This window comes from Cygnus olor, chromosome 5 (assembly GCF_009769625.2).
Source record: "Cygnus olor isolate bCygOlo1 chromosome 5, bCygOlo1.pri.v2, whole genome shotgun sequence".
Lineage (NCBI taxonomy): Eukaryota > Metazoa > Chordata > Aves > Anseriformes > Anatidae > Cygnus > Cygnus olor.
In genome coordinates, this window is record NC_049173.1 from 28,650,461 (window position 1) to 28,672,873 (window position 22,413).

General features: G+C 48.7%; 2 protein-coding genes across 10 annotated transcripts in view; one reads left to right on the plus strand and one right to left on the minus strand.

Annotated features, from left to right (window-relative positions):
* Positions 1–213: 213 nt before the first annotated feature.
* ASCL2 (achaete-scute family bHLH transcription factor 2) lies at positions 214–2,233 on the minus strand. The gene is made up of 2 exons (XM_040557417.1): positions 1,081–2,233; positions 214–969 (listed from the first exon to the last, which is right to left on the minus strand). The coding sequence occupies exon 1, from the start codon at positions 1,599–1,601 to the stop codon at positions 1,092–1,094; it is 510 nt and encodes a 169-aa protein (XP_040413351.1). The 5' UTR covers positions 1,602–2,233; the 3' UTR covers positions 214–969; positions 1,081–1,091.
* Positions 223–22,413, plus strand: part of TSPAN32 (tetraspanin 32) — a 35,225-nt gene continuing 13,034 nt past the window's right edge. Inside the window, exons 1-8 of one of the 9 annotated variants that reach the window (XM_040557410.1) lie at positions 2,616–2,777; positions 4,378–4,519; positions 4,621–4,787; positions 5,768–5,851; positions 6,108–6,413; positions 7,705–7,819; positions 8,742–8,839; positions 13,264–13,338. In XM_040557410.1, coding sequence (XP_040413344.1) covers positions 6,348–6,413; positions 7,705–7,819; positions 8,742–8,839; positions 13,264–13,338 — 354 coding nt within the window. In that variant the 5' untranslated portion in view covers positions 2,616–2,777; positions 4,378–4,519; positions 4,621–4,787; positions 5,768–5,851; positions 6,108–6,347. Of the gene's footprint in view, positions 877–2,615; positions 2,778–4,377; positions 4,520–4,620; positions 4,788–5,767; positions 5,852–6,107; positions 6,414–7,704; positions 7,820–8,741; positions 8,840–10,934; positions 11,147–11,175; positions 11,669–12,896; positions 12,938–13,263; positions 13,339–19,107; positions 19,272–19,928; positions 20,082–22,413 lie in introns of those variants that run through there. The other 8 variants (XM_040557412.1, XM_040557411.1, XM_040557409.1 and 5 more) reach the window with 8 other exon arrangements.

Consider the following 22,413-nt stretch of genomic DNA (forward strand, 5'->3'; position numbering starts at 1 on the left):
CAGCCCCAAAGCCACCTTGCTGCACACCTGCTTCTCCCCTATACCTTATCTTTGCAAAATCTGCAGCAATGCATGCAGCTGTGCTCAATCTTGAGCAAATTCCAGGCTGCATGTGAAATGTGGCCCAGGGAGCTGTCTGTCTGTCCATCCCCCAGCCTGAGGCAGGAGTTCCCCTAGGCACATCTGGCAAATATATGCATCTTGCAGCCCAGGAACTGTTTATAAATAGATTTTATTTATAAAGTCAATTTACATAAAATAGGATACTCTTTTTAAAAACTGCATATGTACAACTTAAATCCTAGCAAGTGCATACAAAAATGCCTTCAGTACATTTTTTTAAAAAAACTTCAGTTTCAGAGAAGTGAACCTTCACACCAGGCAATCTCAGACACTGTTGTAGGACACAAGGTAACTTTACAGTATTTTACTAGTGTTTGGAGGAGAAAAAACACCTTTTATCTAAACCATGTATGTTGCCAAAACATTCTAGCTGGCAGTGTTCAAGAACAAGGGAATAGGACTTGCTAAAAATAGAGCTGTCTCCTCACCCCTTTTCCCTAAGGTTTCTTGTACAAAAATAAGTCTTCATACACCACTGTTCCCATAGGCAGTTCAAGTTGCATATAAAATAGAATCTGACACTATAAAAAAAATTCCCTCCCCCTCCAGAAACAAGGAAGCATCAAGTAGGCTTGTTTTTCTTGCTTTTTGCCACTCCACAGGTTGCTCAGGCATCTTTCTCTGGAGAAAGCAGGTGAGCACCTTTTTCCATCGGGCTGCCCTGGAGCGAGGTCATGAGCATCATTGCACTTCAGCTGGGGGAGCCTCGGAGCCTGGCAAGGAACGCAGCCAGCGGGGTCCCACCATGGCTGGGTGAGAGGATTTGGGGGAAAGAGGTGGGGTTTTTTTGGGGGGGTGGTGATGCGATGCTGGCTGCTATGGAAGACGGAGGGCCCTGAGGTATATCTGTAAAGAGATTGCAAACCCCACGTTGATCCCTGGAGCATCACCAAGCATGGGTGAAGAAGCAACAGCCCCCCACCCCGAGAAAAAGCAGCCCCCCCAAAGCGTGCTCACCTCTCGGCAGCTCAGTAGCTCCCGAGCCAGCTGGTGAAATCCAACAGCTCCCGCTCCTCGGGGCTGAGCTCCCCATCGTAACCGCTCTCCTCGGAGGAGCAAGGGGAGGCGGAGGAGTAACCACCGCTGCCGCCACCGCTTTCCCCGACGGCCGCCCGCCCCGTCCGGGGCGGGCGGCCGTCGGGGAAAGCGGTGGCGGCGTCGTGCTCGTCCAGGAGCCGCTGCAAGGCACGGATGTACTCGACAGCGGAGCGCAGGGTCTCCACCTTGCTCATCTTCTTGCTGGCGGCCCCGTGGGGGACGTGCTGGCGGAGGGCGGCGAAGCCCAGGTTGACCAAGCGCACCCGGTTGCGCTCCCGTTCGTTGCGGCGAGCCACGGCCGCCGCGGCCCCCCCGGTGCCCGGGAGGGAGGCGAAAGCCAAGCGGCGCTTGCAGCGCAGCAGCTCCGGGGATGGGGGCCGCCGGCGGCCCCGGGGGGCGGAGGGGTGAGGGGGGAGCGGAGGCAGAGCCCCGCTGTTCATCGCCGTGAGGCCACGGCGGCGGAAAGGGGGAGAAAGTTGGGGGGGAGGTTGGAGTTGAGAGGGAAAGACGAGGAAAAGTAAATCGAGGGGAATGCAAATGGGGGGGAGGAAAATGGAGTGAAATGTAAGGAAAAGTGTAGCTAAGTGTGGGGAAAATGCAGGCAGAATGCAAGAGAAAAAAATGCGGAGGAAATGCAAGAAAAAATGCAAATTATATGCAAGCAAAATGCGGGGAAAAAAGCAAGGAGAAATGCAAATAAAACGCAAGGAAAAAGCGGGTAAAACGCAAGGAAAACCCGCCAGTAAAAATGCAAGAAAAATGAGAGTAAAAATGCAAAAAAAATACGAGCAAAAACGCGAGAAAAATGCAAACGGCGACGCGCGTAAAATGCAAATAAAAACGCAACAAAAAAACTGCAAATAAAAAAAATGAATTAAAAAAAAAAAAAAGGAAAAGCAGGGCCAGGAGCAGCCCCGACCGAGGGGGAGCGCGGCGGGGGCAGCGCCGTGTTGCCCCCCTCCCCACTCCTCCTCCCCAAGCCTCCTTCCCGCTGCCGGCTCCGCGGCTGTGCGGCGGGCGCGGCGCCGCCCGGTGCTTATCAACGCCGCCGCTCGCGAGTCCCCGCCGGCCGCACGCGCCCCGCCACGCGCGCCCCCGTGCCGCCCCCCCCCCCCCGCCTCCTCCGCGCGCGCCCGGCGCGTGGCGCCGCCGGCCCCCGGTGCTGTCCCGTTCCCCCCCCCGCCTCCATCCCCAGCCCCAAACCCCGCCCGTGCGCCGCGCCCCCGGGTGGTGGGTTGGGTTTGTTGTTTTTTTCTCTTTTGGGGGTGGGTGAAGGGGAGGTGTGGGGCTGCTTGGGGGCACGGCGGGGAGGGGCTCTGCCGCTTCTCTGCACCCCCTCCCCCCAAAAAAATTAGTGGTTCTGCAGTGCTCGGTGCGAAGGGGCTGCGGGCGCTAGAGGGTTTTAGGGTTAAGGGGCAAACCCGGGGGTCAAGGGGGCGATAGGGAAATGTGTGAGCGGGGCCTGGCTAAAAATATACAAAAGATGCAAACTAAGCAAAAGGGAGAGATGCAGAATTAAACCCTCCTGCTCTCAGCCCCAGCTTGCATTTCTGGGCAAGGAGCGGGACCCGGGCAGCAGGTGATGCCCACAGCCATGCAGAGCTGCCTCCCCACAGGTAGGTACAGCAGGGTCTGCTCACGGCGTGGGGTGCATTTTGCTGCGGGAGGTCCAGGGGAGCTGCTTGCAGGGATAAACGAAGTGGTGTGCAGTGTTCGCAGGGTTTGCTCCAGGCTGGTGCTTGGCTTCTGTCTGTGCAAAGCTGTCTCTGCTTGCCCCGGGGTTTGTGTCGCGCTCGCTGGGGGTTTGGGCTGGGCAGAGAGGGCAGTGCTGCCGCGGGGCAGCGTTGCTGGTCTTTTAGTAGCAGGGTGCTCAAAAAATCCTTGCTGGTGCAAGCCTTGCTCTCAGGAAAGAGGAAGCTACCTTCTTAGGAGCTGTTCAAGAGAAAACTTTCTGCAATGCTCAAGAGTAATAACCGGATTTTCATGGTACAAAAATAACTACAGGGATTTCTTTTATTATTCTTGGTAACACAAAAAGGCACCTGGGAGTCCAGCAGAGCAGGTGCTGGGCTCACCCCTGAAGGGAGCCCTCTGTCACACGGAGCTGCTGCGCTTGGTTTCACCTCTACTTCTGCATCTCATCAGAAAGCAACAGAGGCCCGTCACAACAAGGCTGGAGAGGGGAAAATGTGAGCAATAAGTGGCAGGGGCGACTGAGCATCCTTGGCGAGCAGGTGCATGCTGCCTGGGCTCTTCTTGCACTGGTTTTGCTGGAGCAGGGCTGGAGCTGGTGCTTGGATGTATCGCTGGCATTGCTGGCTTCTGAGCAGCCCCAGGTTGCAATGCGAATGCTACGTGGGGAAGCAAAAAGACTTGAGTTTGAGAAGGGTGGTGGGCTTTAGAGCCATGAATGCGGTTATTTCGATTTTGGGAGTGGGGGAATGAAAGTTGAGTTTGGTCTGGGAACTGCCTGCCTTCAGCTTACGCTCTTTTTCTTGCTGGTTTGGCTTCTCCCAAGCCAAGCCTTGCTTCCACTCACAGCATGGTCCCACCATGGTCCCACGGTCCATCCTAAGCTTGGCAAAACCCAGTGCCCTCCCCCTTCTCCCCTCTCCTTCCCTCCTCAAAAAGAGACAGCCATGGGCTTAAAAGTTGGGGTTTCAGCTTGCTGGTGCCCATGTGCCATAGGAATGCTAAACAGGCTGCACAAAGCATCCTTGTGGTGCCTGGGGGAAGGCAGGCTTTGCATCCCGGGATTCACACAGCCTGGGCACGCTTCAGTGCAGGGAGGCTTCATGCAGGCACGTTTTATCTGCACGTGTGCTCACGAGTGCAGCCGGGCTACGGGCTCCTGAGTGAACCTGCCACGTTTGGAGCCATTCCCACCTGCTGTTTTGCAGGAGGTTTTGCTTTGCCTGCTGCTGGGCTCCACTGTGAATGACTCGGGCTGCAGTGATGCTGTTGCACTGCTGATGGCCACACCGACAGCGAGAGACCTAGAAAAGTGCAAGGCGAGAAAGTGCCCACACAAACCCAGCCTCTTCTCCTAAACTTCTGTTCAGTCCCACAGCAAATCTCGCAGCTCCTTCAGCGCTCACATCTGACAGCATGGGCAGCATTTCCCTCCAACTCCGAAGAGGGCTGGAGGTTTTTCAGCTCAGCAAAAACACACTCTCAATTTGTTCCTTTTTTTTTCTTTTCTCTTTTTTACATCAGTCCTTTCCTTCTGGCTGAGGTGCTGCGTACTTCCGATGCCACTGCAGCTGGGGATACCCGTGCTTGGTTTTGCAGCCCATTGATCTGAAGCTTGCAGCCTGCCGTGAGGACCAAGGAAGAGGGCACCTGGGACACCCCGAGGGTATGTTAAGCCTCGCTCCCCCCTTCCCGTGCTCTGGCTGATAACCAGAGATAAGGGAGGAAGCCACAGACTGGAGCTGTGGTCACCTGTGGTTTTCGCAGCGAGCTGGGAGCAATAAGCTGTGCTTTCGTAAAGGAGAGCAGCTGAGAAAAACTGGCAGCGGGGTGGGAGGGCTGCAGGAAAGACCACGCCGACGGCCAGCACATGTGGTAGAAACAGCTGAAAATCCCACCGAGGTACCAGGAACAGGCATCTGCAACCAAACCAGGTAAAAGGTGTGCTTAGACCCGGGTGGTTAAAGCTCCAGCCCTACCAGCTTGGCGAGGCAGGGAACGTGTTTGAGTTTTAGGGCTGGAGACAAAACGAGGCAGAGCATTCTTTAGGGAGAGAAGAGCAGCACCTCAAGGGGGTACGTAGGTGATGATCTGTGTGTTGTGCAGCGAGTTCCGAGGGCGGTGATGGTGCTGCCCTTGAAGCCCCTGCGCGTGCTGCGCCCAGGCTCTCCGAACCCCGCAGGGCTGGCCGGCAGCCCGGCAGAGCTGCTCCACAAGGCCCCTGGGGCTCCGGGCAGGGTTTCTGCGGGACTGTGGGGACCTCTAGCGTGGGATCCGTCTGTGCACGGGGCTCTCCGCAGCCGGGCGCTGCGGGTGGCGAAGGGAACGGGGCTTTAGGATGAGAACTCCAGCAGGACAGGGACCCGCCAGCCACAGGGGACCCATCTTTTCGGGGACTGCTCTGGCAGCTCTTGGTGGTGTCTCCAGCGGTGCAACCAAGATGTTTTGCAAGAAAGCTCTTCCCTTCCCGGGCAGCAAAGGAGTAAGAAAAGCGTGGTGTGCTTTTTTCCTGTGCGCATGGCTTTGTGCAATGTGCTTTGTCTTGCATCTCTGTTCTGCAAAGCGCATCTTCCTTCCTTTTTCCCCTCCCCTCTTATTTCTCTGTCATTTTACGGTAGCCGCTGGTGTGGGATGGTTTTATCTTTTTGCCTCTTCTTTGCCTCATGAGAGGACTGTGGCTGTTTCCCATTGCTCTGCTCCGTGGTCTAGCTCTGGAGCCAAGGATTATTAAAGCACTCAGTCACCGAGTCTCCCTTTGGGCAGGTTGTTCTTGAGGCATCTTCACAATTTTAATTTCAGGAAGGATACATCCAGCGGGCAGCCGGTTTTGAAGTACAAACCTCTTCTGGAAGGCATCTGTGAAGCTGCCAGTGTCACCTTCAATGCTGTATTTTTATGTCCCCTGTTTTCAAAGGGGGAAAAAAGACACTCTGCAAGCCTGTCACCTGTAAGAGCTGTTCCCAGTGATGCCATGCCACCGCTCCAGGTCTGCAGAAAGGCAAGTTGAGGGGAAACGAATAGGAATTGGGTGATTCTCATGCTGCACGAGACCAGAAGTCATTGGGGCCTGAGGGTCTGTAGCTGTGGGTCCATGGGGCTGCAGGGCAGGGGAGGAGAGCCAAAATGTGCATGCACAGGGTGGTGGGTTGCTTCTGAAGCAAGGCTTATATCTACATATCTGCAAATAAAATTTCCCTAATCTTTTTACCAATAAATAATTTATGCTTTTTTTTTTTTTTTTTCCCCTCTCCAAGAACTTTGCTCTGAGCTGCATGGCAAGCCGTTTTTCTGCCTGTTTTTCCTCGTTTCCCACCTAGCTGCGTGGCCGCATTTGTGGGCTGCCAGCAGTTTGCTCTGGGCAGGATTTAACAGGGGAGAAGGAAGAGGTGGGGACTACACTTCCCAAGAGGCTCCACTGTGGCCGTGCCTCCCTTCGGTGGCTTTATCAAGAGCTGGAGGGACCAACAGCCAGCTCTCCCTGGGGACAAGCAGCCATGGGGCCAAGGTGCGGGATGAGGACCGCCAAGTGCCAGCTGATGGCCACCAGCCTCTGCATCATGGTAAGCAAGCAACTTCAGGGGAGAGGATCTCCGAAAAACTGGGGTGAGGAGAACAACTGCTTTCACCAGCCCTACTCGGAAAGGGTCAGCTTTTCCCACGTTCTGTTTTTTGGGTGTGGAGGGGCAAGCAAAGCAAACTGCCTGAGTTATCATTGCGCCCTGCATGGTTATCGCGGGCCACCAGCATCACTGCCCCGCAGCTGATAGACTTCTGGTTTCTCAGGGCTGCTGCAGCTGGTTCACAACTGGAAGGGGAAAGAAAAGCAGCATGGGTAGCTTTCAGCAAAAAATAAAGATGTTTGCTCCTCTCTTTTGGGGTTTGAAAGAGAGTCCTGGTGTAATTTCACTCGTTTCTGGGAGGTGGTCACCAGGAGATGGGATGTGTGAGGATGTGAAACTGTAGGGCTTTGGTGGAAGCATGTGTGATGGTGTTCCCTCCGAGGACCCACAAACCTGCCCCACAAAGAAAAAGCAATTCTAGGGATCCTTTTTAACAGCTTTTTGAAACAAATTCGAGAGGCGCTTCTTGACATGTCACAAGGAGTTCAGGGGAAAACACGCCACCATTAGAGCTGGTGGGAAGCAATGGACACTTGGGAATGCTTCTCCTGGACGCTTCTGAGTTGTAAAGGCTCACTGCCTTTTCACCTCATGGACATCTCCAAGCTTCAGAAGAAAACAGAATTAGGTTCTGTATTTAGTACAAAAAGTGTTGGTGGCTTGGAAGGAGTGTAATTAAAGGGCAATACCTTATTTCAGTCCACACCTGAAACTCAAAGTTTGTCCAAATTTAGTCTTTTTGAGACTTGTGGCTGTATATTGCTCGTTCTTCCAAATGAACTAAGGTGTCAAAGGAGGACTGCTACCAAACACATTCAGAGGAGATGCTACAACGCAGCTGCCGTGGGTGGCTAGAATCACGTTACTGCTGTGTTGGAGGACTCCTTTGGGCTGGTGTTTCTCAGAAATCTGAGCTAACTGACATTGCACTAAGCATTTTGCTGGGCGTGGGTCGAGATACGCAATAACACACAGCATGAGGAAACCATAGGTGCCATAAATTAGGTTATATGCAAGCAGAAAATACTGTGGTTTGGAGGAACTTAGCCTCTGAAACTATAATGTCATTTTAGGATTTGTCCTACTATGTGCATTTTGGGGTCTGTGCAGTGCTGTTTGGATATTGAGGCTGTCTGCCTGTGGGTAGCACTCGGGTGCATACAGACACATCGTGTGCACTCAGCGGGACCTGCCGCCGTGTAAATCCCTTCCTCCAAACGTTCCTTTGCAGCTGCTGGGGCTGTCCATCGCTACGCTGAGCACAGTCACCCACTACGGGCTGCGTTTCACCGTCATCAGCGACATCTCCCCCGAGAGCAACTCCTACCGGGTCATCCACCATGCAGGTACGTCGCGGTCACGCCCCAGCGAGACCTTTGGCGAAGGCAGGATTCAGGGCCTGTAGGATGTTCTAGGGCTAAAGGAGTCCTGCAGGCACTGTTTTTCTCACTGTTTTTGGACCCACACCACATCTCCCCGTCTTTTCCCTGTGCTGCAGAGAAAGTCCAGGGGCAGCTCAGCCAGATGTAGGTGAACCCAAAGGTGTGGTGGGACTGGAAGTGCCACGGGAGCACGGGGAGAGGGTCTGCTACAGGGGTTGAGGCTGAATATGATGAAAAATGATGCTGGGAGAAGAATGGGAGAGGAGAAATGCGTGGAAAAACCTCCTGGGGGAAAAATGTTTGTTCGTTTCTTTTCCCCTGGTTTAATTTGTGCCCTGGACAGTACAGAGGTCATAGGGAAAGACTAAATGAAGGAGAAATATAAACTGAGTCTTGGATACAAGGTTAGAGCAAAGAGACGAGAACAGCCTGATACTGCATGCTTAGCCCCTAGTCAGGGCTGGAAAGCACTCGGGTACCGGCTGTGGCCCTGCCTTGGCTGGGAGGAAACCAGCAGGCGAGTGTTGCAGGAGATTAGCGGTGCGCCGAGCCCCGATAGCGGCCGCAGGGCATCTGCTGCTCTTCAGCATCCACAATTCGGGGGCATCTTTATCAGAGGGCTGAAGTAATTGTCAGCTTATGGGCATCCTCCCAGGGTGCCTGGCTCTGCCGGAGCTGGGTTTGCTGCTCAGAGGTCTGCAAGACGAGCAAAGCAGCTGGGGAATGATGAGTAAGTTATAAAGCATTCGAGTTCTGCAAAGTGGTCTTCTTACACCACATTCCCAAAACACACTTTTTGTCCTCTCCCCGAGCAAAAGCATTTCGCCATTAGTCCCCTCGAAGTCTTGGTGTCTGACTGCAGATCCCGTGTCCGGCTTCCTTCCAGCTTTCTACATTGGCATCTGCCTCAGCATGACCCTGATCCTCGCAGCCCTGCTGAGCTCGGCCGCCACGGTGCGGGAGTCGCAGTGCCTCACAGCGACGGTGCGTATCCTTCCTGAGGGGCCGGCTGGGAGTGGGAGGCATGCAGGCACACCTTCAACCTGCTGCACGCACGCAGGGCTAGGACATCCCATTACACCACTCCATGCTGCAAGGGGACATTTTTTATAATGCGGAGACTGGCCTGACCCTGTGGGGCTCCTCCAGCTGAGGACTGCATCCTTATGCACCTTGTTGTTGGTTTGTGGTGGTGGTGGTGTTTTTTGTTGTTGTTATTGTTGTTGTTTTGGTTTTTTTTATTCCAAAGCAATTGCAGAGATGATCCACTTTTTGAGCAATGTTTGAGCCTGGACCATATCAACATTAATAAACTGAACTGCAAGCTCTGCTTTGCAGGAAGCCATGCGATTTCGTTAAGTTCTGGGGAGAAAAGCTCCCATTTTGGCTTATGGGTGCCTAGGGGCTGGGGTGACATGCTCCCCACGAGGCTGCTATTTCTCCAGGCTCCTGCTGGCATTGTCCCAGCACCTTCACTTCGGCTCCTGCCGGCTCCGGGCCCCTTTTGGCCGCTGGGGGGGGCCGGGGAGCTGGCGCTGGGCAGGGCACAGCCGTGCCTGGGTAACAGCCCTGGGAATAGCCCTGGGCGGCCAGTTTACCCTCTGGGATTTCTCCTAACTTTGGAACAGGGCTGGAAAAGTGCGCTTGTCCTCCCTGGAGAGCTCTGAAGCACCTCCTGCACTGCTCCTCCTTGTGCAAACAGCTCACCGATGTGGTATCAACTTGCATCGCAAGGTTTCTATAGGGGAGCTTTTCCCAGACCTCTACGTTGGCATACACCCCTTTAAAGCTGTTGATATCTTGCAGCAAGGACCATTCCGCAGCTGGTTTCGCCACTAGTCCCTGCCCACATTTGATCTCAGATGTGAAAGCGGGAGATGAAGGCAGAGAGCCAGCCTCCGAGGTCAGATGTGATGCGGGCAGGAGTGGCACGAGTCAGACCTCTGGGGCTCTGAACAGTCTCCTCCTTCGGGAGGGCTGTGTATGCCGAAGAGGGGCCTCAGTCTTTCTTGTCCTAATGACAACGATGGGTGCAGGGTGGTTAGAAACCAGAATGGGTTGAATCGGCAGCTCGTCTCGTAGCTGCAGCAGCGGCACCAGCCCAGGCAGAAACCTCCATGCACACACCGATGCTTGCAAGGAAGCTGGTTCCTGGAGAATGACTGAGATCTTAGAGATAAAATGTTACTTTCTAAAATCCTGGACTGTTATTCCCAGAGCTCCTCTTCAATGGGGGAGCAGTGACAGGTTTATTGACTCTCCTCCAGCTGTAGTCCTGCTTTTTGGTGATACGCGGTGCACCAGGCAGGCAGCCCTGAATGTAAACATCCTGCAGCTCTCACGGCCTCTGAAGGCCATGCCGCTATTGAAGGGGAGGAAAAGGAAGGAAAACTGCAATTTTGCTAGCACTACTTGTACAAAAGGAACTGGCTCTGACAGTGTTTAAGGCACCGTGTGATGGTAGCTGGTCAGACAAGGAGGAGTGGGGGATGGGGGGGTGGCAGAGAACAACCAGAATATCCCACCTGAAACTCTCACACCTGAACTTTCCAGCCTAAAAACTACTCAAAATAAGTGTTTGGGATGGATCAACTGTTCCAAGCAGTTTCTGTGGTGGAAAAGGCTCGGTGGACACGCAGTGTAACCCAGCTTCTCACTGAGTGATGTGCCAGCAGGGCTAGCACACAGTACAGGCTGTTTGCTTTACTGCCCCCCGGTGTGTAATTGCAGGCAAGTGCTTTGAGGGTCCTTAATAACCCAGCAGCACACTTCAACATCTTGGTTTTGCTGTGAATTTGTGTCTTCATAGTGCTGTAACACGTCTGTGTGACAGCACTCCCCAGGAGCAGGCAGAGATGCTGCGCTCAGCTGGAGCTGAGGATGGGTTCCTCCTGCAGACAGAGATTGCAGGTAACGCTTGCATGGAAAGGCAAGCATGCCACGTACTGTTAGGTGAACTGGGGCAGGGAGGGAGGGCTGCAATCTGATGGATGCAATCCGAAATTATCTACCCCCTTCCCTGTCCCTAGGCTGTGAGTTATTGCAGGGGGCAGCCTCTCACAGTGGCACCAAAAAGCAGCCAGAACAGGGGAGGTCACAGACCTGCTCCTTCCCTGGCTGGGAGGCAGCTTGGCAGAGCTGCCCAGCCCACCTGGAGCCAGAGCATCCCTCCCTCAGCCCCAATAACTTTCCCTTTGCTCTCCCGAAGCATCAGCAGTGTGCTGCTGGGGATGCTGCTGACTGCGTGGCACAGGGAGGATGCTGAGGCTCAGGGACTGCTTTACCCGAAGGGTAAGCGTGAGAAGGGTGAATTAAAAGTTACGCTCACCGAGAGATGGCACACCATTTCTGCAGATGCTGCTGAGTCTCTAGGGGCTGAATTGTTCCTTGCAGTGAGGACAGGAATGAGGTCATTCATAAAAGAGGGACTGATGGCAGAGGATGACAGTGGGGCTGTGTCCTCCTCCAGGGAGCCCCTCCGCACATTGCGTGCAAACTGAGTGTTGCCTTTTCATTTTTATTTTCTTTTTCCTCCAAATATCTTCTAATATAATCAGAAAGTTGCGCTTCTACAAGTGCTTTTGGCCAGGAAAAGGAGAGAGCAGCCTATGATTCATTTATAAGATGCTCTGGGAGCCATGTAATTGCTTTGCACCGGCTGGAGGTCCCCAAGGGGCCGCGTCTCTATTCCCAGAGACACTATGCAGAAGTAAAGGGAGAGCCGATGCTGAAGGACTGGGGGCTGGAGTTGAGGAAGGGAAGATGAGCAGGCGGATTTGATACTGCTGGTTTTTCTGACCCCAGAGGGATGTCGTAAGTGCGGGAAGGATGGGAGAGTGAGAGGGAAGAAATCCGGGTGGTGCCACTTGCGTGCTGGGGTTCCCGCTTTCCAGGTTCACGGCAGGTCCTCTTGGTCATAGGAAAGCTTTCCCATTGCTGCTAGTGTTGGTTTTTCATCTACCTTAATTTTCTTTTTTTCTTTTCTTTTTTTTTTTTTTTTTTCAAGCCTGGTTTTGGTCCTAAATTGGATGAAAACGTTGACTCTGCTATGCTGTTTGTTTGAGGGTGGTGTAGAGAGGCAGCAAAATGCCAGGGCTGGTTCCACTGTGGAGCAATCTGAAAAGTCATTCTGCTGGCATGTTCTCATTCATTTCCAGGATTTGAAGTAACGCATTTTCCTTTCTTAAAGTATATGGAGGCTTTTTTTTTTCTGAAAGCTTTTTTTAAAAAAAAAAAAAAAAGCTATACTTCTTAAGCTAAAGTTACTCTTTTTCCTTCCCTTAAGCTTGAATTTGGTAAAATTTCATGAAATATTTAATCTTCAAGAGATTTCAACTAGGTCATATTATTGAAGTATTCAGCTGGAAAAAAAAAAAAGGGAAAGAAAACAAAATAAGCTATAGTCAGATGAGTAGCTTTCCCCTGATGCATGACTCCTTTTTGGAAGAGGGACAGTTTCATGGAAAAGCTTGTAAGGGCAATAATTTACAACTGCTACTTATTCATCATCACTTGCCATTCCCAGACTAAGCTGTGGATTCATATTTGATGAATCCGTTTGGCCTTCAAACATTTTATAGGCACTTTTTATTTTCATTTTAATGTGAACAAGATCCTTTGGTCCAGCTGTTACAACAGGCACTGATGTTTACATCAGGGTTGGCTTTTTGTTTTGGATTGAATTTCTTCAAATAAAGAGACGGCACATCTGACTTCCAGCTCTGTGAGCCTGGGGAAGAAGACAAAAGTCAGGCTGCCTCCTGTGTCATTGCTGTCATTGTTTGGACTCTCCAGGGTCAGTTGCTGGCCTTGGTTGTATTTCTGTCATCCTTTTGTCTAAGCAGGTCAACGTGGCCGTGCAGCTCCGACATAGCTGACAGCGCTGAGATGCGGGCCAAGGGCAAGTCCGGCTCCTTTCCCAACACTGGTTGCTCTCCATCCCACTTCTTTATGGACTATTTATTTATGGACTTATGAGTTTTCCCCTCCTTGAAACCCACAACTGACTTTTAGACGTGGGGGATTGGATCCCTTGAGAGAGGTGCTATTTTTGTGCATGCTACTGCTTCAGAAGAGGCACAAGTAAATATAATTTTCTCTCTCTTTTTCTGTTTTTAAGAGGAATTTGGGCAGATTAGGTTAACTGCTCCACAGGAAGCAGAGTGCTTTTTTTGGTCAACTCCTTCAAATGGCCGCGTTGTAATCAGAGGGTTCCCAACGGAGAATCACAACGCTATTGTGCATCTAACTTCTTACAAGTTATGAAGCATACCAAGAGAAAGCGATGCTTAGCTCTAACTTTAACCAAACTTGCTTGAACAAACACATTAAATATGTTCCTAGCATGTTTTCACATGGATGTCTTCTCCCCATAGTGTAACTGATAACAATTTTCTCTTTATCCTCAGGGTTTTTTCTGCTTTGCTCTCGCCTTCTGCGGGCTGATACCAGCTGCCTGCTGGAGGTACGCACGCAGCACAGAGGTAAGCTTCCTCTGCTAGGAAACGCCAGCAGCCTCTCATCAGATGCAGGTTTTGTACCAATTTCTCCTTTAAAAGGGACAGCTGGTGGTAATTAAGCCATCCTCATCAAGGTCTATAGGATGCATGTTGTGTTACACCCCTCCTCTGCAAGAAATAGGTCATTTAAAGGGAGAGAAGGGAATGTGGGGTGCTGGCCCTAGAAATTCTTGGACAGGACAAACATTTTCTCTTGAAGGTAAATTGAAATGCATGTCTTGTTTTAAATAGTTTTGGGTGTTTTCATTTTTTGAAAAATAAGGTGCTTGGCTTTTGAAAAGGTTTTATTATTATTATTATTATTATTATTTTTGTCTCAAATATTGGGCAGTTTCCAGCCAGCTCTAATTCCTGGTAACTTCACCTGGAAGCCTCAGTTCAAAGGTTGTGGCTGCTCGGCTTGTCTCTGTCTCTGGTGAGATCCATGAGAAACGCCCAGGAACTGTGCCTGTTAACCAGCAGCAGTGGTACAGTGAAATAGCTAGTGTGAAAAACAGCATTTGTGGTTGATGTCATGCTGGGTTACATGGTCTAGAGGAGAAGACTGCACAAGGCTGGATTTTCAGGTCTCTGAATTGTTACCCCAGAGCTCGCTGCTGGTGTGCTGGATGGTGCTGGAGATGAAGGGTGCTGGGGAGATGGAGTTAAGGTACGTGGCAGCAGGGTGCTGGCTGCTGGGGAAGCAGAAATGGGGCTTAGTACTTCAGGAAGGCTAGACTTTTAATTCTTTCCTGAGCCGATATCATTTCCTTTCATCTGCTTTACATGTTTACTCCTCTTCCCATTCAGGTGAATTTGTTGCTTCTTGGTCTTAATTCCACCCATGCTCAAAAAAAAGAGAGAGATTTGGGATTTGAAAAAAAAAAAAAACTTTTTTTTTTTGTGGAGCATAGTTCCACCAAAACCCCAGAGACTTGGTCTGTGCTCAGGCTGCTGCAATTGCACCTCTTTGTGCTCACACTCGACCCACAGAACACAGCTCGTAGGAACTCCATGTTGTAATGGTTTGGTGTCCTGTGGGGAGGTTAAAATCCTGTCCCTGTGGGGCTGTAAGACAAAAGGGCAACATCTGGGAAGCAGTAAGGGATAAGCTCCTGCCTCTCTAGAAAGCTTGTCCACAGCTGACCAGGAGCTGAAGATCCTCTGCAATAAGGGTCAGACAAAAGGCACCGGATCTCAGAAAGGCAGGAGCACGAAAACCCAGCATGCGTGGAGCAATGCTTTCCAGCTGCCAACAGCCTGTCACTTAGGGATGAGCTGCTGATTCTTTTGTGTGTGATGTCCTCTGGATTTTTTTTTCCTCCATGAATTTGTCCAGCTGCTCTGAAAACATCAGGTGAATACTGATGGCATAGCAGCAGTGTTCATCTCTATTGCAGCACCACCTGTGCCCAAAGGTCCCACACTTACCTGGCTAAAGCAATGTCCATCAGAGCTGAGACATCCATAGCAAAGAGTCCTCTTACAGCCTCTGTATAAATTTTCCTTGGATTCAGGCAAAACTATGAGAATACATTATTTTCACACTAGCATTTTAATATGGAAATAATAATTTGCAATCAACACAAAAGGGAGACCTCAAGCAGGGCATCTCCTTCTTCTGCACAGGTTTCTAATGAGAGCTTTAAACAGAAGCAGTGTTACCAAAGGAGAAGTGGCACCAGAAAGTGTGTCTGGGTGGTCTGTGGAAATTGCAGTATGTGAACAGGCTGTTTAGATATTCTTGCTCCAAAAATGTGAAATAGGCTGTGAAAAGACCACAAGAAAAAGTTGTATATTGAATGAATAAGGGTATGTGCCATTTAACAAAATATTTAGCTGAGTATATTTAAAGAACGATACCAATCAACAAAACACTTAGCTGAAAATATTTAAAGACTTTCTCTGTAAATGTTTTAATCGCTACATCTGTTTTTATTTCAAATCATTATCCTGTTTTTTGCTTTGAGTGCCCTGCCCATAAATGCGCCCATGTGTTATGGTTAGCTTTAGTACTCATTTTTTTTGTTTTGTTTTAAGCAAAACAGAAATAGTTTTCACAAGACAAAATGTTTTTTGTTTTTGTTTCAAGATGTTTACTTTTCAGATATGGAAAAACAGCAGTATTTCTGACAACAGAAAAAAATAAAATACCATTGGAGATCCCCTTGAGTTTCTCTTCTTGCTAAAATGCAAAGAAAAGCAGGGACTAAAAATGAGGAAAGATTTAATTATAGGAACGTCACTTACAAAACACATGGAAATTTGGCTTGGCTTGAAAGATAGCTTGTCTCACCAGTGAGGAAGAAAGGCCAGATGTGACTGCCTCCCCAGGACAGACAGTGCAGTGGTACAGACTGCTGAGTGGGGTGGGGGATTCAAAAGGCTTGAGAGGTTTCATTATAGAGCAGTTTGCTTGTCTGATTTTCTTAAAGTAAAGAGCGAAACTAAACCAGATGCCCTCACACAGCCTCCTGCATGTTGGCGTTTTCAGAAGTAGTGGTAATATGGGGAGAAATCAGTCAAATTCACCAGTATCTTGTAAGTCTGTTGGGATGAGCCCTTTCCTCCTCCTGCAAGTAGGAACTGGGAAGTTTCTTGTCCCCTGATCCACAGCAGATGCTCTCAGTATTTTATTCCACTTGATCCAAAAAATAAATAAAGTTTTTTTATTTATTTATTAATTTTATAGAACAGAACCCTCTTCCTGAAAATCATCCAGGTAGAGTGGAAAAGCCCAATCTTCAGCTGAAAAATGGTTTTGATGGTTATTTTCAAGAGGCAGTAGATAGAAGTGTTGTTTGAACATGATGAAAGCAAGATTCCCTTCTTGCCTTTGACTCTTGAGAGACCTATTTATAGTACTTCTTGCAGAGAAGCTACGCAGGACAGGAGAAAAAGACAATTCATTTGTAAATATTCACTGTATAGAACCTCGGCACTATAAACAAAACATGAATCTTTCTCATTTCCCATTCTCTTCTGCTTTTCAGAGTTTCTATCCCTCCTGATTGAATTCTTTCAGACATCTGTCACGGCTTTTTAATTTCAAGTTACCCACTTTCCAGACAGGCTCAGTGTCACCAGTTTTTATTTGTAAAACAGCTTATCCCAGCTGTGCAAAAATCACAAATCTGGGATTTATTGTGCTTTGCCACAAAAACTTGAATCCTTTGTTCAGCACTGTAGTTAGCCTTTGCTCCATTGGCCTGTCCACATGGCCAATAACTGGGTTTTGGGCTGTCTTCTGAGGATGCTTCGCATTCATCTGCTGGCATTAAAGTAGAGAAATTACTGTTGAGAAATAATGTTCCCTTTTCCAATGTATGCCTGTCTGGTAGGTTTGGTCACAAAATGGTGAATGAAATGGGGAAGAACAAATAAATCAGAATAATATCTTGGATCCTATACCTGTCTCTCCGATGTGTACAATGCAGCTTAGTTCCTATGAAATCAATAGGGATCAGCAGTAATTAGCAGGCAACGCTGACTGCTGAAGAAAGGAAGACAATGTCCCTGCTCTGGCCCAGCTCATGAGTAGCAAGGTTGGTGGCGGAGTTATGAGCGAAGAAGCCCCCGAAACACAAAGTTTGTCCAAAATCAGAGCGTTGAACGTGCATCTGACTTTGTCTGCAGCATGTGGCCTTACCCAGCCCCTGCTGTAATAGACAAGGAGGGCTTTTGATGCTCTTGCTAACCAATACAAAATGGGTTTGAGGTTTTGTTCTGGGCTTTGCTGCAGAAAAGGCCAGAGGAGCTTCAACGTCACATCACGTTCTGGTTTTCCCTTTCTCTGCAGCAGCTTAGGATGTGCTCCCAGCAGGCCCATGAGCCTGTTGGGGTCGGGAGGGTGAATCAGTAGAAATAAAATCGCTGCAGCTCAAAAGGAGTTCTGCAGCAGAAGGAGCTTCTTAATTACAGGGGTTTGTTAGCAGGTCAATGTTAGCTTAAAACCAAGTAAGTTTACGATTTCCTGACTTGGGGGAAAATTTGAAACTAAACATTGGTGCAAATGGTTGTGCCAGGCTTCTCCTGGTTTGGACCAGAGGACCTGTTCCCTTTGCCACAAGGTACCAGGGAAAAAAATGCTGGTGTATCCAAAACGTCTCACAGCATCCTGTCCTGAGGGTGGAGTGGCCAGAAGATGACAATATAAGCAGCTGCTTTGTGCCTCCTGCATTGGTGTTTATCTGCCCCGACTTCTGGTGTGCAGGCCCAATTTCCTGAGTCCTTTTTGATGAAAAGGTTGCTTGGCTTTGAACTGGCTGTAATGATGAGGCAATCTCTTAATTTTCAAGTTGCTGGGTGATTTCAGAAGGAGGTTTCCCCAGCAGCTTTCCCTCCATGTGCACAGAAAGGCATCAGCCTCTTTGGGTTGTGCTGGACTGCACGTACTCAGAGAGTTTGCCTTGTCCTTGCACATCCATCTCATTTCTGCAGTTATGCAAGAAGTGATGAAATGCTTCCAGGTAATTCCTTAAGTAAGGTTGTAGAGGTTCTTCTGGTGGCAAGCAAAATCTTTTTGTTTGTTTGTTTTCCCAGGGCGTTTGTTTCTGTCATTTGTACTTGTTTATGTTGGGGTAAACTCTTACAGGGTCTGGTCTGGGGTGATGGTCTTACCCTAAGGAAATGCTTTAATGCAAGATTAAGTCCATGATTTCTGTTGGACTTAAACACAAGCTGGAGGTGTGTTCAGGTGCTTTCTGAAGCTAGAACCAAAGCGCACAGGCAGATTCCTTCCTGAATCAGCAGGGCTGGGACAGGATTGCAGCTGTTCACAGGGGCCTTTCAAGAGCCTTTGCAAAAAGCAGGGATTTTGCTGTTAAAACAGTGTGAACAATCTGATGTCTTCCTTGCTCCTGATGTTATTCATATTGCCAGGCACAATCATTTTAACATAAGCACTGAGTTTTTCCCGTCTCTGAAGCATGCAAAATTGGAGTAAATAAATAAATAGGGGGAAAACCCTCCCTCCTTTTTTTAAATATCATGAATCTTTCCCAGCGTTTGCGTTCCCATCACGTACAAATGCCCCGCTCCCTCAGCAAGACAGTGCTCTCCTTTGTCTGACGCGATGCTCAGGCGCTTGCCCTTTTGCTTTTTATAATTTATCGCTGCCCCGGCTCTGAACCCACCCGGCTCTGAACCCACACGGCCCTGTTGCCGCTGCTTCCTGTGGTACAGCTGGGGCTGCTGTCTCCAGCATCAGCCACAGTGCCTGAGGCCACTCGGATGGTCCTCAGCACCCCAGCACAAAGTGGCACGTCCAACCTTCACGTGGCCGTAGGGGATCGGATCTAGTGCTGATACAACTTTTTTTTAAGTTAAAAATAATTTTTTAAAAAACAATTGTCTATGTTTTTATTGGGAAAGCAGTCTTGACTGGCACTGGTTTCACGTGCTATGGGCAAGAGATGGTTTGATGGTAGTTTTGGGAGGTTCATTGATAGTTGGGTGTAGCATCTGAACTGTGGAAGCATGAAGGAGGAGTATGGGCCCTTGGCAACACACTGGTTTTGCAGTTCTGTTATAAAATGTGGACTGAAATACTTCTCTTGCTTTACAAAAATACTAAGTCAAGGAAACAAGAGGACCTTGACACACTGATGCTGGTGTCACTCATTGGAGGTACAGCCTCAGATCTGGAGGGTTTAGGGGAAAAAACCCTTTTGGTGTTTATTAACTGCCTGACTGGTTTTTGATTTTTTTTTTTTTTTTAATTTTAATTTTTATTTTTTGGACTTCTCTGTGAAGCATCTCATACCCTGCCACAGGCACAAACTGATGCTCCTGGATTCATCTGAGAAGCACAGAGGCTGTGGTGTTCCCTTGCCCACTGGCTGGATGCTATGTGCCCTGCTCATCCTGCTGGACTTCTGCTGCTGGTTTGGGCTGTGGGGGTGAGAAAGGAGGAGGAGGTTTGTAAGATAGCAGCTGAAAGGAGAAAGAAATATGTGTGTGTGTATATAAAGGCATATATGTGATCTGCTGTTTTCAGTGACAAGTAGGGAGACCTGGCTTGTGGTTTGGTGCTCAGCTAACTCCAGGCAGCGTTCCTCCATTTAGCGAGCAGAGCTGTAGGAAGGCATGAGTCACTTGTAAATGGGAGCTGGCAGCTGCCGGAGCACTTTGGCCAGCCGTGCTGTTCAAAGCTGGCTTGTGCCCCTGGAGAAGCATTGTCTGCATCTGTCTTTTGGGAAGGCAGCACTGAGGCGGGAGGGAAGCAGTGAAACAGGTCAGCACTTTCATCAGTTCCTTGTGCAAATGATTCAAAACAGGAGGCAGTGCTGGAATCAGAGAGAAATAGCTTTGTAAGGCTTTGCTTCTCCTGCTTCGTTATTTCATGATGGATTTTGCTCCCTTCTCTGTTTGCATAACCCTCAGTGATGTACCAAAAGACAGGGGCTGCCTGTGCCTGTCCCAAAACCTGCAAGAGAAGGAAAGGAAAATCCATGAGTTTAAAAAATAATACATTTACAATAATACAAAATTATATATATGTATATATCAGAAGAAAACATGAAAATGACTTGGCTAAAAGTCTCATCTGGATCTCCCTGCTCTCTTTGCATCAGTGGTCTCCAGTGACTGCCGACATCAGAGGGGGAGCAGCGCCTTCTGATCTTATGCAGGTTTTGGAGGCGAGGGCTCCAAGGCTGCTCTGCTTTCTAGTGCCGGCAGGATTTCTGCAGCTGGGATTGACTGGCTTGAGGAAGCCTGAAGCAGAGGTGAGGAAGGGAGCTGACATGCTGTTAGAGAAGTGTATATATAGAGGGGCGTTCATTGACATCTCTTGCTTGCAAAGGGATCAGATCTGGATACTGATCTCCTTGTCACACGTATCCATTCCAAGTACAGTTACAGGGAAAAAAAAAATCTCTTTGGTGAATAACAAGGCAAAATCATGAATTTCTCTCTTGGAGGAAACAAGTGAAATTTATTTTAGTTTCTAATAGCCAAGGGCAAGAACAGTAGTGGTTTCAATAGAGTAAATGCCTTCTTGCAATCATAAATTCTGCTTCTTGGGGGGCATAAAGGATTTAGAAGATGATGAACAATCTCAAAATTCCTTCTTTCTGTTACTTTAAGTGAAAAATGCTATTCTACTAAATCACTTGGAGTCAGCCACATCAATCTCAGTGGTGTTTTTCCATTTGTTGTATCCACTAACTCTATCACCCCTAAATGAATGTTTCATTAAGGAATGCAGACAGAAATGGGAGACAGCAATTATTTGACTAATTTAGAGCTGGAACATTTTGCCAAGCTTCTTCCAGGAAAAGAATTAGTGTAAGGTGTGACCTCCATACCACTTAACCTGGAGGTTTTTGTCAAGCCAAAGTCCAGCTGATGCTCCATCTTCAGCTTTCCCTGTTGTTTTTTCTTACTGATGAGCACTGGAGGTACATTCTCCTTCCAAGGGAGACCTTTGCCCAGAAATACCCCTCCAGCAACAGGTCCCAGTGTGCATGCTAACTAGTTTTGAACCATGCAAAAAATCAGCAGCATGTCACTGGGAACAGGAAAATCCACGTGGCCATCGTGGTGCTAATGTGTAGTGGGGGCATAAGACCTCTCAAGGAGAAGCTCAGACAGATCTTCTCTTCTGTAGCTGCATCCATCCATCTATCCATCCATCACATGCGAACTGCTGCCTGAGTTACGGGATGAGGCACAGCTGTGGCTTTTTTAACATGTTATTGACAGTTTCAGCATAACCACTCAAACTTAATAAGCATCCGGTTGCTTAAATGGGAGAAAAAGCACCCTGATTTTTTTTTCCTCCAACACTTGGTGCAAGAAACGGGGGGGAAAAAAAAGCAGTTATTCTGAGGTGATGGACTGAAAGTTGCCCTTCAGTGGAGTGTGCGATGGGAATCTATTGAGGATGGCAATTTGGTACAGAGCAAAGAAGTACTCGAGCTCTTCACTGTGCTACGTCCCAGCTCCCAGGAAACTTTAGGGATGAATTTGTGCATCGTGAACAAAATAAGCCCTATTGCAAAAAAGGCTAGGTCATGAAACCATCTGGTGACTCTCTCATGCTTTCAGTTTTTAATTTTTGTTACATCATTAGGCATGCATGAGGCTTCATGCCCTTTTGGCCTGGGTAGATGCTGCCATGCATGGCTGGTGTTTCAGAGTTTGGCTGCAGCTCTGAGCACAAATATAACCCCATCTCGGGCAGAAAAGTTGCTAGGATGATGGCTCATTAGTGCAACCTTTTGCTGTCTCCTCTTGTTAAACCAGCCCCCTTATATGCTCCATGGCACAGTTTCCTGCACAGAAGGAACAGCCCCTGATATACGGAGGTTTAGGACTTTACATCCACCACTGAAATATTTAAACTGGAAAGCTCTCTGCAGTAATCTTTGCAAACAAATTTCTATGTTGCTTGAAGACAGCAACTTTCCCCTCCAGAATCAAATGTTTCTAGCAAAAATCAGGAAGATGATATGGAGGAACTCCAGTAAAATCAGTTTAAAAAAAAAAAAAAAGCTTTGTACTTTGATGTTCCCTTACTATGATCTGAATAGTGTATTCAGATAATAGCTGGATATAAATGCTAGATGTAATTGCTAGATAGAAGTGCTGAGAACAACTAATCAGCAAATTGTACTCTCAGGCTTGCCTAGACACACATCCTAAAAGGAAATTATTGCTATAAAACATTTTCCATTTAATCCTTTGTGCTTTAACTTCTTGGAGGCTGCTTGGGAAAATGAAAAATCAGTAAATAACTAAGAATCCAGTTCCTAAGTGAGCTCAGAAACACTGTGTAATTTAAGTCTCCAGTAGTCTTAATGTGTCTGGAGATTACACTTCCCTCATCATCATCACCACCACTGCTGTAGTTGAGACGACTGTGAAGAGTGTCTGCTGGCGGATTCCTCCCTTGTTGTTTCTTAGGGTAGGAATAGTTTTCTGCCATAGTCTTTTTTATGGGAATCTTGTTTCTTCAGTCCTCTCCCATCGCCCCCCTTCCTTCAAACAGCCTTGGTGAAAACGCTTGGCATCATTGTGGGGCTCCTAAAATAAGAAGTCTCTTTGGGAATGGCT